The following is a 14,462-nucleotide window of genomic DNA, read 5'->3' on the forward strand; positions in this document are numbered from 1 at the left end:
GACCCCCATCACCTGTGCCGCGCACACATGCTTCTCTCCCTGTTCTTTTTCACCTTCTTTTTATTTGGGCAGGAGGTTCCATTAGTTACAAATTAATGTCTTTTTTTAATTTGAATCCAGAAAAAACAACCTTAAAATGGTATCTTTGGTATGGGGTTTAAGTGAAATATTCTTTAGATGTTGTATTATCTTAAAGCAATAATTAAATTTCTGAATATATCGTGAAAAAAAATCTCACAATTTTGGTTTCATAACTTTAATACTACTTTCACTAAAAATATAAATAACTCACATCTTAAAAATGTAAGGGTAATATCTCATTTTAAGTACATTTCTGGGCTGTGATGGTTCAGCTGTTAAGAGTATTTGCTGCTCTTGCAGAGGACCTGGTTCAGAAGTTTCCTTAAGCACAGGCACACACAAGCTGCACATACTTGTACTCAGGCTAAACACTTACATAAAATAAAGCTTTGATTTTTTTATAAGACACTCGTGTTTTCCTTATTTCTGTATATGGCAATTATAACAGAGCTCCATTAAATTTTAAGAGACTTGGGGCTGGGAGAGATGACTTGGTGGTTAAGAGCACATACTGTTCTTGCACAGGACCAGAGTTCAGCTCTCAGCACCCACCTCAGGCAGTTCATAACTGCTTGTAAGACCAGCTTGAGAGGATCTGACACCTTTGCATGCCTTCACAGATGCCTGTATTCATATACTAACAGGGCCCCAGACCTTGGGACAACTGACTGAATACAATTCCATGGTGGAGGTACCATTTAGGCTGTAAAACTCAACACATTGACAGCCTCACTTGCCAAAACTAAAACAAAGGCCTAATCCATCAAAGTCCATCGTTAGGGGAAGTCTCTATAATGTACTAAACTTTCTTTTTGCCCTCTGTAGTTCTGCTTCTGGGTAACTGTTCTTGTTAAGCGAAGTATATCAACCCAGAACGTGTTTTTGCTTAAAAACTCACCCTGAGAAAGGTTCAGGGCTATGTTGGGATTACAAACACCCAAATGTAGTTACTGGCCAGCTAGTAAAGACCTCCTGTTGGCTTAAACCCATATTCAAGTAGTCTTCTCTGGTGAATACCCCCACAATAATATGCACACATCCCCACAGAGAAATATACACAAATATTTTTAAAAAAAATTTAAGAGACCCTATAAAAGAATATAAAATCCTTAGTCTGACAACCAAGCTCATAGGGGCCTACTGAACTGACAATCAAGGAACCTGTATGGGTCAGACCTCCTCTGCTTTACAGTAACACCAAGGTATTTATCTTCTCAGTAAGGGGGCACTCCAGGAACACCTCCAAACAAGCTTGCCTGTAGCCACATAGCAGGCCAGTGATGGGGACATGAGGATACGTTTGCTTGCTCTTAGATGAGCCAATCTCATCCAATCTCCTACCATGAGACATCCCACAGAGGCCCATCTGGCAAGGAATGGACAGACTGGTCTCCAGCCAACAGCCAGCAAAAGTATGAGGCCTTCATTCCAAAGTTCTTAAGGAAGGAAATGCTGCCGACCATCATAGGAGTGAACTTGGAAGCCTATCCTTCCCCCACTGGAGCAGTGAGGTGATGGGAGTGCCAATTAACTTCTGGACTGCACTTTCTGAAAAGACTTTGAGGATCACTTTAAGTCACATTCAACTTCCTAATGTACAGAATCTGTGAGATTCTAAGTGCTATTTTGTTATTGTTTGGGTGGTAATTTATGTGACAGTAGAAAACTAAAACAGGAAACTATTTTTATCATCATGTATACATTTTCACAAACTCAACTTTCTAAAACTTTGTGTGTGTGTGTGTGTGTGTGTGTGTGTGTGTGTGTGTGTGTGTGTGTAGGTGTTTTGTCTGCTTCTGTGTCTGTGCACCCTGAGTGCCTCCTGCCTGTAGAGGCCAGAAGACATCAGATCCCTTGGGACTGAAGTTAAGATAGTTGTGAGCTGTCATGTGGGGGCTGGAAAATTAAACCCAGGTCTTCTGGGAAAGTAACCCATGCTCTACCCACTGAACAATCTCACCAGTCCTGGCAAATTGAGTTTTTAAGGAATACATCTAAGTTGAGCTTTAGAGTACAAATCATCTTCTTCAGACTAGACAAGAATACCAACCTATTTGCTCAATATTTCAGAAATAAAACTATATCCACACAAAAGCATTTATAAAAATGTTCATAGCAGTTTTATTTGTAATAATAAAAAATCAAAACAAGTTAAATGGCTTTTAATGGATGATGGGAAAACAAACCACGGTATATCTATACCACGGTATATCTATACCATGGTATACTACTCAGCAAACAAACTATTAATACATGCAACAACTTGGATGGTGTTCAAGGTATCTGCACTGAATTCAGAAAAAAAAAAGCCAGCTTCAAAAGGTTACATATGGTATAATTTCATTTATTATAACATTGTCACCATGACAAAATTACAAAGATGGAGAACAGGGTTCAGAGTATGGGAAGAAAAACAATGTGAATCTAAAGGGCTAAAAGAATGAATGAGAGAAAACAGTTCTGTTGTCTTAGCAAATTTACACTTGAGAAAACTGCCCAAGAACCACCTATATTCCTGACTGCTTGAGTAGGCATACACAGGTAAGTACATACAAAACCGAGGATCTGGTTCTGCTATTACTAGTTGTGTAAGATACTACCATGGGACAAACTATGTAAAGGGTATATGGTAATGTCTGTACTTCCTGTAACTTCCTTGGAATCTGTAACTATTTAAAAATAGAGTTTAAAAAAATACTTCTATTGATCTCCATTCCCTTGGACTTAGTTATCTATTTTAAACTACACCTTTCCTTACTTCCCATCTGATCCTCAATGAGGTTGGGTTTTTTGAGAAAAGACCTGGTCATATGGGCACCTGAGCTACTATTAAGCATATAATTTTATTTATTTATAGACAGATTTCTGTGAAGCTCTGGCTGTGCAGAAACTCACTTTGTAGACCCAGGCTGGCCTCAAACTCAGAGATCCACCTGTCTGCCTCCCAAGTGCAGGGACTAAAGGTGTGTACCACCACTGTTCTGCTAAGTATATAATTATTTCAAGAGGTACTAACTATAAATCTCCCTGAAATTTCATTTCTTTCATAACACTTCCTTTCCTTGCTAGGTGTTAAAGGTATATACCTATGACCTCAGCACCTAGGAAACTGTAAGTTCAAGGCCAACCCGAGCTACACAAGACCCTTGTAATAACTCCCATCCTCTGCCTGGATCACTTCTTCGTGGCTTTTCTCCTTGCTATACTCTGAAGTCACACTGTGAAGTCACTCAAGTCTACATGTAACAATTATGAGACTGCACGTAACAATTATGTCTGTCCTGAGTTTGTAATCTTTAAACAAATTTCAACCCCTAATAATGTATAGATGCCTTTTTTTTTTCCGCACAGCAAATGTGTCAGTTGTCCTTCACCATCCTCCACCTCTGCTTGATCATGTAATCAACACTTCTTACCTACAGTATTGACCTGGCCTCCTTGCTGGTCTATCTCCAGCTACATCTTTTACATCACTGCCAAAGTATCCTTTCTAAAATCGTAAAATCATTCACTTATGTAACTTCCACAGTACTCAATGTCTATCTACCTCTTCTAGCAGTGTGAACTTGAGCAAATTCTCAAAAGTATCTGTCTTGTCTGGAAATGGTGACAACAATCTACAGTATAACACTTAGAACTCCGAGAACTGGTTGTTTATATTATCAGTCAGTGAAGCCCTATCTCTTAATCACACTTTCTACTTAGGTGAAAATGATCCTACTACCATCACTATTACCTTTTTGAGAAACAGAAAGACAGGAGAACTCTGACTCTATTACTTTTTGATTTTCCCAAATTATATAACATCTCAAATATAAAACAATTAAAATATCAAGTGGGTCTGGAAGGTAATCTGAGACTGGTAAAAAGGTTAGGCAGGATTTGAAGTCTAGCCAAAGGTTGTCTCATAGAGAAACACCTCCTCTTGCTCAACGTAACTACAACTGGCCCTTTGGTTGTCTTTCCCATTTCTACACTATGAGCATCCAGGGAAAGTGCTCATTTCATTGACCTATAGTCTTAAAGACCAGCACAGACAGGGGCTTAGGACATCAGCTGGGTGATAAAGGTACTCTGGAGTCAATAAAAATGGTACTGAGATTTTAGGTCATCCTTAAGAACTTCTCTGAAGCCTACAGAATACATCTCTCCTATCTGTCCCAAAGACTGTAAGTTCAGTATTATCTATTTTACACCATCTCCCATTTAGAAAGTGCTCTATATTGAATGAAATGTCAGACATACATTTCAATTTCTTTGGGTCTATTTACTTCCCAATGATATACCAATAAAATAGGTGATTAATTAAGGCCCTAGTTAAGGAGTGGCTTTCCAGCTTTATTAAGATATATCAAGAAAATCAAGACAACTAATACATACCATAAACTTAACATTGACACTAAGCAAACAACTTTTAAGGTGGACAAATAATTTTATTTTGTGCATGCAAATACATGTCAAGTACTGCAAACTTTTTCCATCAATTTTCTCTCAAACACTGAAAATCATGATGCTCTATTTTGTGAACAGCCAAAGCTAATATCTCTTCACTTCAGTGCTACAGCAAAAACACACAGAATTCACTCTTTGCTATTCACTATCATCACAACCCTCATTGTTCCATCTCTGCCCTCCCCCCATATACAGGCCTTATAAGTCCTAGTCTTCCCCCATTTAATCCTATTCCTATAGCACAAAGGGAAACATTACAATTTGGAAATTCAAATTGAAATAAATGGAATAGAATTTATTCCCATATATATTCCCCATTTCATTGTACAGAATTATTTTATAGTTTTAAATAGAAGCTGAGTATATGCCTTAAAAATGAGCATTAAATCCATCTTAGAGATGGTGCCTGCTTTTTACATGATGGGTGTACACCATCTTTAATTTCATTTACATTTCAATCGAACAATAGATTTGCAAAGAAAATGTCTAATACAGACGTAAAAATATTCACACTAAGCTTCACAATCGGTTGTACAATTGACAAACAGGCCTCTTTTCCCAAACTTTCCAGCTAAGCAAATTTATAAAATGTAATCAATGCAACAAGAAAAACATTTCTTTCACTTCCAGGGAAAAGAATTTGCAATAAACAGTATAAATGCAGACGGCAGTTGCTGCAAGCTAACCACGATACTCCCAAGTGGCTGTACAGTGGGTATGTGCAGTACAAATAAAAGCCACGTGTGTTGTATCACAACTACAGTATAATTGTTTGCCCAGCTAAGAGAATGCATGCACTTCCATGCCTTGGGTTATAAAGTGAGGCCTAATTCTTGACAGGTTGATGGAATATATGCAAATGACCTTGGCTCTTGGCAGTACTAAGTGCAGCCAGTGTCTGTTTTCCACTGGTTTGGGGGATATTTTTAAATTTTTATGTAAGAGAAAAAAAATAATTGCCAGTTTCAGACTTGGGGGAATAATTCCCCTTAGAGTAAAAATAAGTCTCCACTCAAATGTGGGGTGTTCCGATCTGTGGTTTGACTCCTTGTACTCCCTTGCCAGCAAAGGGATACAAAGAAATAGCTAGTGTAAAGGAGTTACTAGCAAACTTAATCTCTAGAAAACGGGATACTCCTTGAGCATGTTCATCTGCGTTCTGCTTGCAGAAGGGGCCATTCAGTAGACGGAGTTACAGTAAGTGATCCCATTGGTACTCTTCATTCACTAAAACACAAGAACAGTTCTCAGACATCAATATATATCTGCAATGCAACTTTTCTCCCTAAAGATTAGTCACCAACACTGGTGACAATCTGCTTAGAAAATGACTCAAAGATGTGAGGGAAGAAATACTCAGATTCATGGCTGAGATTGCATACTGAATCTGATGGTTACAAGTTCTATCCCTGGCTAAAAAGATAACATGGGCTTGATCACATCTAAAATTCAAAAGTTGGGTAGATGATTTTTAAACAATTTTTTCAAATAGTTAAATGATCCCACACAGAAGACCTACAAATTACTGTATTCTGTAATCTTCTGCATATAAAATCAGGATGTGCTTTGTTAACTTAGCATCGACTTGAAATCTGGGTCAAAGTGACTGGGATACATACAACGGGAAATTTTTAGTTTTTGTTTTTTTTTTTTTAATGAAGTTTCATTGAATTCTCTTACTAGAGTAAGTAGCTATGAAAGCAAAGAATCAGTGCCACTGGCCTTAAGAGCTACCTTTTCTTGAAAATTACAATGTACAACTGTTCCCACATACATTGACTCGTTGCATGGCACTGAAATAAGTCATAGTGACAAAGTTAAGAGAATCTGATTTGTATAGGTACCAACTAGAAGTACAGACAGAACTCTCAGAATTCATAAAATGAAAGGAGCCCACACAAAACTAATGCTATGATATTCACAGCATCTGAATGTGGCATAGACTAGGAATTGGGACTCAGAAAACTGGCAAGTTAAAAAAAAAAAAAAGAAAAAGGAGACCTATACTATTTCCCTGCCTTTTCAGACTTCATATTACTTTTTTCCTGATTAGACCCAGAGGCAACACAAGTAGTTTAGATACCAACATTACAGAGTTTCTTTCTATTGCCTCTAATCCCAAATGTTTCCATGCCATCTTGAAAAAGGGTCTAAGAGATGATTGCCCCAATTTAAAAAGCCACATTCTAGGTCTATTTGTACTATATTCCACTGTGACATCAGCAGGTACCATTTTGAAGAAAGGTCAGATGAACTGTTCTTTCTTAAGTGGCAGAGATCCAATAGCCTGATTTCAAATTAAATCACTAAAAAGAGATAATAGGCTGTCACCACATAAAAGATGCAATACAGAATAATGTGAACACAGAAACAATTCCTATGTTGTTAGTGAGAAAGAGTAGACATTCAAGAATGAGAAGTTATTGTTTTGTGGGATCATCTGCTGAAAGACAAGCACTATAAATGTTTGAGACACACCAAAAAAGTTGGCAGGTGTACACATCCACTGATGAAATGTAGTTTACTGAACAAGTAGGCAAACACCTAAGCATCCCAACCCCTCCAGCAGAGCACAACCACGTTTCAAAATCTCAACTTTAAAATTAAAAAGATAAGGTTAAATACACAAGATCAATTTATGTAGTATATAATCACCCTCAGAAAGTGCTGAAGATGTTCGTGTAGTTTTGTTGCACAGAGGGCTCTTTCCCTGAGGGCACATAAGGAGCTCTCAACTGTTAATAGGTCTCTATTTTGTAACAAAATAGCAATTTTAAAATCTTAAAAAAAAATACATTACCTTCAACATGGAAGATCTCACTATTAAATATCCATGAAATAGACAGACTGGTTTACATAACCTTTTTGGAATTACAAACAGAAAAAAAAAAAAAAAGAAAGAAAAAAAGTACATTGGAAGCATTTCAAATGTAATAAGCTCATATTTATAGAAAGGTTCTGATATAAATTATATAATAATCATGTTCCTGTAATACCCTAGGCTAATTTATAATGTCAGAAATAAGTTAATGTAACATGGTTTAAAACTCTTGTTCCTCTTCATTTCAGGTTACAGAGTGAAATAAATAAAATGTCTTTGTAGGGATGGGGAGCACTGGCCATGGCAAAAAGGTACAGTACTAACCAAAGGAAACTAAGTCGAGGCTACTGTGCTGTTATGTTATAAACAAACATCTCCATACACTTGAGTATTAAATAAATGTGTAAGATCTTCCATACTGACACCAGAATATCAAAACTACCCCTTTGTTTCTCAGGTATTATTTACAACGTATCAGTCACCTTATGAGCATGTTCATTAAGACAGGTATCAAACACCAGTATTTACTCATTCCAATCAAGAAATTTCAGGGAAATGTTAACCCTCCCACCCCTGGAAATGTGCACAAAACTTTTATCAAAATCTTCTCTGATACAATGCTGTGGTTTTTGTAAAATAACTAAATAGCTCAGACGACCAATAACATGATCCTGTTTAAGCATCTTGCTAGCAGGAGAAGCCCTTACATACAGTACACCTGGTGAAAGATCAGCTTGGCTTAAAATATTCCAGTACAATTTTCAGAGTAAACAACTTCACAGAAGTTAATTAAAAAATAATAAAAGTCAAACTAATCTTAAAGAAATGGAGGAAAAACAAAAAGACAAACTATTAGATTACTACCAGAAAGGAAAGCCCAGATTTTAAATACTGACTGAAATTTCAGCTTCAATAAACTACCACCCACACCTCTGGGGCAGGGCTGGTTGAACACGTTGAACATACTGCATACTTCAGATGCCAAGTGAAAACTTCAGTCACATTATGGCAGGGCAGAAATTATTCATGTTTTTAACTATGGGTAATGTTAGCCAATGTTCTACTACTACATGGTTCAAAGTCTTATCAACTTAACAGTCAGAAAACAAAAAAAAAAATTAAACCCAACATGAAGTAACAATAAACAATATCTAACTAAAATAAAGCAACGAACACCCAAATTAATTTCTTTAAATTAAAGACCCAGCAATACCATCTTGTTAGTCAGTGCAAACGCTACATACAGGGTTTTCTCAAGAAAGCTGAAAGCACCTGATTCTTTTGCCAAGTCATCAGATTCAATAATGTACAGGCTTAAATCTGCATTTTAAAAAAATTGCCATTAAATTAGTGCATAATTTATCAAAATTGTAAAAACGATTCTGCATAACTTAGGAGAATTTAATATCTAGTACATCAGCTGAAAGACTTAGGCACTTGGTTATATTTTTAATTAATTACTTCAACAAGTAGCCTGTGTATAAATATTAACAAAGCAGAAACTATTCTTGAAAAATGGAAAATTAAAAAACTAAATGCTACAGATAAAAGCACTGCACCACACTTCTACATATAATGCAGTAAAGAAAGCTACTATATAACCCTGTAAAACTCTATGGTAAGAACATCTAACTCCACTCTCAAAAAAAAAAAAAAGACAGAAAAGAAAAAGAAAAAAAAAAAAAGAAAAGAAAAATCCATGCAAAGTCCAGTGAAAAAGATAAAGAAAGCAGCTGGAATGAGATGGAAACTTCTCTCGGTGAAACATAAAATAGAAATAAGTTAGTTAATTAACTCTACTTTCACTAGATGTATCACTGTAGGATCCTGCTAGTTTAATAACTGAGTTGTTAATTTACTGTAGAAGCCATTTAAAATAGGAAATGGCTCAGTTACTGCACCGGATTGCTACAAACTCATAAAAAGCTGCTTGAAGCTTAAGTTAAATGTTGTCCAAATTCCAATAATTTCTGGAAAGTGAACATTACCCTAGTAAAGTAAATCTTCATTTTTTTTCATAATGCTAATGCAAGAGGGCTTGAAGTATCAAAGAGTCCACAGGAAATGGATGCCCCCAGTAATATCTTTTTTTTAAAAAAAATATACATTATATAATATATATTATATATATAAAAAGCTAGTGTAAATGCTTCCATGATGTGGTCACAGATTTGAAAGATGAGCCTCCTTTCAGCTGTTAACCATCTTCCCATTTGCAATAGGTTTTAAAAAGTCGTTTTTCTCTTCAGACATAACGTGAGTTTTCAGAATGAGGTTGCCAACACTGACAGATGTGGTGATAGGGAGGCAGCTTGCACTGCTAATAGACACTGGGCGTGGCTGGCTAAAGCAAGATGTTACTGGCAGAATTGGTTTTTGCTCCTCCCTGAGAGAAAATGATAGTGAAAACAAATTAACTATGAGTACAATTTAAGAGCTATCATATTTGTTCTCTGAAAGCTATTTCAAACTCTAACCCCACAGAAAAAGCCTATCTTCTTTTTTTTTTTTTCCGGAGCTGAGGACCGAACCCAGGGCCTTGCGCTTGCTAGGCAAGTGCTCTACCACTGAGCTAAATCCCCAATCCCAAGCCTATCTTCTTTGTTAAAAAATGTATTAAATAGGGGCTAAAGAGATGGCTCAGGAGTTAAAAGCGCAACTGCTTTTCTTCCAGAGGACCTGTGGTTCAATTCCTAATATTATGCAGCAGTTCACAACTGTCAATAACTCCAATCTCAGGGGAAGCAATGCCCTCCCTGGCCTTTCTGGCCACAAGGCTTGCACATGGTGCATAGACATATATGCAGTAGTCAAAACACCCATACACATAAACATTAATAAATAAAAATTAAATAATTTTAAAAGTAGATCATATTCTCCAAATTTATGCTAAAAATTACACTTGATAATTTATGTGTCATCTAATCAGTATTTCAAGATCAGGGCCAAATCTTTGGCAAAAGTAATAGTCAAGAACATCATGATTTTTAAAACAAGGAACATTTAACACAGGTTTTTTTGTATGCTTTAGTTTTTAAAATAAGATTCATTTTATGTATATAGTGCTTTGCATTCATGTATATATGTGCACCACATATGTACAATGCCCAACGCCCGTGGAGGTTGCAGGAGGGGGCTGAATGCCCTGAAACAAGAGAGTCATTCATGGATGATCATGAGCTACCATGTGGGTGCTGGGAACCAATCCTTGGGTCCTCTACAAGAAACAAGTGCTCCTAACTGCTGAGCCACCTCTCCAGCCCCTTGTGGGTTTTTTTTTTTTTTTTTTTTTTTTTGTCCTGATATGGACTCCATTGACAGCCTAGAAAATGTGAATAGCAGATGCTGCTTGTGCTTTCCCAGAGTTGAAATAATCTAGGACTGAATCTCTTATCCTAAGAGCTTCAGGTTTGGTCAAATTGAAGAACTATATACCGTGATGTTAGAGAGAACAGAACTTTCATCCCCAAATTAGGTTTTGGCTTTAAATTAAACTGCTTTACTAGTTCAAATTTCCCTAAAAACACAGATTGATCAAATCATTAGTTTATTATACAAGGTTTCCCCCTAAATAGAAAAAGGCAAAACAATGAATCTAACAGCACATCTACCTCTCCAAGTATTTATCCCCTATGCCCTCTAATTATGAAGGGTCTGTCTAACACTCACAGAATCACATGGTCTTCACCTAAACTCTGTCTCTTCTGCTTTACGGGGTCCTTTTGGTGCTGCTGGACAGGATGACCATTTTCCACTGCAGTTCCATTTAGCAACTGATCATTTTGAGAACTGATACCAAGTTGTATGTCCAGAATTTCCTGAGGAAAAAAAAATGTTAATCCTTCATTATGACAGTATTTTATGCATTTTAATTTGCAACAAAACAAAACCACTACTTATCCAACTATGGCACTTACTTCAATTTGTTCACTTTGGCCATCAGGCTCATCAGTATCAAGGGCTGAAAGTTCTAACTCAATATCTCTATCAGGCTTGGTATCTACAGTGTCTTCTGTGTAATCATTCTGTAAATAAAGAAAATATTAATTTTATACCTGCACAATCTCTTTTAAATTAAAATAAGAAGCATAATGATATGGCTAAAGAATTAGTTCAGAAGTCTGAGAGTGTATGTATGTATATGTGTGTGTATATATCCCCCCCCCCCCCCCCCCCCCGGAGCTGGGGACCGAACCCAGGGCTGAGAGTATATTTTTATTTCTACTCTACTCTTTAAGTAATCAATCACTCATTAGAAAAATCCAAGAAATAGTATACTCCAATACATAGCTGCAGAAAACAAAGACATTAAGTATGAAGCTGGGAGGTTCAGTTTCCTTACCTCTCCATTTCTCAGTTCAATTTCCTTGCTTAGGAGATTTAAAGTAAGATGACGGCCTTCATCCAGGGAATTCCACTTTTGTTGCATGGCCAGAGCATTAGCTTCCCTCTGAAGAAGTAATGAGTTACTCTTGGCCTCCATGAAGAGAGAAAAAAACATAGGCTTAGCTTTCAATAATTATTTTACTTTTTAAAAATCAAAGCTAAGTAGATAGAGCCTACCTGCTGAAGCTCAAGGCTCAAGAGGTCTCCGGTACTGGAGTGCTTTCTATGACCAGATAAATCGGTAACAATGAATCTGTCCCTTTAAAAAGAATGAGGTTTACTGTAGTTAAAATGAGATACAAAGCAACCAAAGCATTAATGTTCTTTGAAACTATCAACACTGAATGTATTTTAGTCACTATTCCAAATGTGGAATTTGTTTCAGAAAGTTTTTACACAGCTCAAATAAGCAAGGCTTAATCCATGGACAACCAGTAATGGCTTCTATATTTTATAGTTCATGTAAATTTGAGAGTAAAGCAGCTTAAGGAAATGAGAGTACAGTTACCGTTCAATATAGTGTGCTGATGATGTGGCATCGTTACCATATGAACTCCACCTTGAATCGACAGCATTAACATAAGGGACATAATCTGCAGGAGACCCAGAGAAACAATTATTAGGAAGGCAGATAATAAGCCAGACAAAGCGGTACACATCTGCAATCCCAGCACTCTATAGAGGCTGAGGCAGGAGCACTGCCACAAGTTTGAGACCAGCTGGGATAGAGTGAGACCCTGTCTCAAACAATTAAAAAGACAAAAGAAAATTTAAAAATCAATACATAAATATATACGTTTTAAAATGGCAATGCATTTTTTTCCCCAGTAGCCAAAAGTTCTGTTTAAACCATTTCCTTCTCATATTATTCCAGTTATTAAGTGAGTTCTCTACCTCACGGGTTAGGAATAAAAAGTACATGGTATTAATAGTCTTGGTATTAAAATGGATTACCTGATACACTGATGGGCTTAGTTGCACTTCCTTGGGAAGCAGTTGCCTGGACGGGATCTGTTGTATGGTAACCTGTTCGGGAGGATCGGGAAATTGCACCCCATTTTGAGATAATGGGTCCGTCACTAAAGGGAATAATTGGGTCTTCTTCTTTTGTCCTTCTCTGAGCTTCAAATAAATGCACTCTTCTCTTTACATCACCACTGTCCAGGTCCTACACAGACCAAAAAATACCCATGAAAGAGCTGCTGGCAATTGCTATAGCTATTGATAAAGTATGTTCTCTAAACACATAATTAGGCTTTTCTGGTCAATTTTATACTAACTTTAGAATTCAATGGTATTTAACAACTATATTAAACTACCAAACTATAGTTAAATAATTGAAACATTACATAAAATTAGTTTTGTTGAAATATTACCCTGCTACTTATAGATAAGTTATACAGCCAGAAAAGACTAAAGTATACATTTTAAAACTTCAGATACCAACATTATTATCCCTACTTCCAAACCCCCACCCCCAACCCTTTTTCCCAATCAAGCAAATCATACCATCAGCACAGCATTTGAATTGGCAATTACATCTTTGGGCTCTGAATCAATGGCATTTATACAAGAGCCTATAGTGCCACAAGACCAAGGAGAATAATGGGAAAGATGGTCTTCCTCAAATTTTGTGCCACTCCCACTCTCAGAGAACTGATTAAAAAGAGAAAGAAAAAGAAGGTAAATTAGCATGAAACCTAACTTTACAAGCTTGTAAACTAACCAATACTAAGTTACTACCATACAATTAAAGAATCATGTAGATAATAATAAAAATCTTTCCCATTACTAATGTTGGGCGTGTTGGCTCACTTCCATAATAAACATTATTTGGTCGTCTAAGACATGGAGTTCAAGGTAAACCGGAGAGAAAAAAAAAAAAAACAAAAAAAAAACCAAAACACTGTCCAGGGAGCTTGGGGATTTAGCTCAGTGGTAGAGCGCTTGCCTAGCAAGCGCAAGGCCCTGGGTTCGGTCCCCAGCTCCGAAGAAAAGAAAACAAACAAACAAACAAAAAAAAACAACAAAAAAACAAACAAAAAAAACAAACAAAAAAACCCCCAAAAAAACAAAAAAAAAAAAAAAACGGGCTATATATTGAGTTCCACTCCAGCCTGGCTGCATGGAGCAAAACTTCTCTCAAAAGGAATGAAGCAAATAAACAAATCAGCTCTAAGCAATAATATTCATATATAATAGAAAATATCACAGCCTTTCCCCCTTTGTCTTGTAAGTTATTTATTCTAAACTTTTACTTTTGTCCTATTTAAATTTTAAAAAATTATTTAAATGTTATTTGAAGTATTTATTTAGTATGTATGTACACAGGAGTCAGGATGTGTCAGTAGAAGCCAGAAGACTACCTGTGGGAGTTGGTTCTCTCCCTCCACCACGTGAGTCCCAGACCTGCTGCAAGCACTCCTACTTACTAAGATTCCTTACTGCCTTAGTCCTCTTGCAAAATCCCTGACTAGTACTATCACAATCAATTAACACTAACATGGTGTGTGACGCTTGAAAAAAAATATAAGGAAAAATAAACACAAAACAGTTTATATCCAAAAGCAGTCTGTAATTCTCTTAAGACCATGTAGCAAATAAAAGAACATGATTAATACATCGTACAATATTAAACAGCAAAAGGAATTTAACGGCAGTTCTGAAGCTAATAAAGGGGGGAAAAGGCAATATAGTAATATTAACAGGACCCTAAAGGAAG

General features: G+C 36.5%; 1 protein-coding gene across 4 annotated transcripts in view; it reads right to left on the minus strand.

Annotated features, from left to right (window-relative positions):
- Rc3h2 (ring finger and CCCH-type domains 2) overlaps nt 1-14,462 on the minus strand; it is a 65,178-nt gene that overhangs the window by 5,849 nt on the left and 44,867 nt on the right. The window contains exons 15-23 of one of the 4 annotated variants that reach the window (XR_005501919.2): nt 13,250-13,396; nt 12,695-12,908; nt 12,249-12,333; nt 11,918-11,999; nt 11,697-11,831; nt 11,272-11,379; nt 11,024-11,172; nt 7,334-9,740; nt 4,494-5,760 (exon numbers count right to left, since the gene is read on the minus strand). Coding sequence is in view for 3 of the 4 variants with exons in the window: in NM_001107839.1 (NP_001101309.1) it covers nt 9,545-9,740; nt 11,024-11,172; nt 11,272-11,379; nt 11,697-11,831; nt 11,918-11,999; nt 12,249-12,333; nt 12,695-12,908; nt 13,250-13,396 (1,116 nt within the window). In the remaining variant the exon portion in view is untranslated. 4 annotated transcript variants of the gene reach the window in all.

Source organism: Rattus norvegicus, chromosome 3 (assembly GCF_036323735.1).
Source record: "Rattus norvegicus strain BN/NHsdMcwi chromosome 3, GRCr8, whole genome shotgun sequence".
Lineage (NCBI taxonomy): Eukaryota > Metazoa > Chordata > Mammalia > Rodentia > Muridae > Rattus > Rattus norvegicus.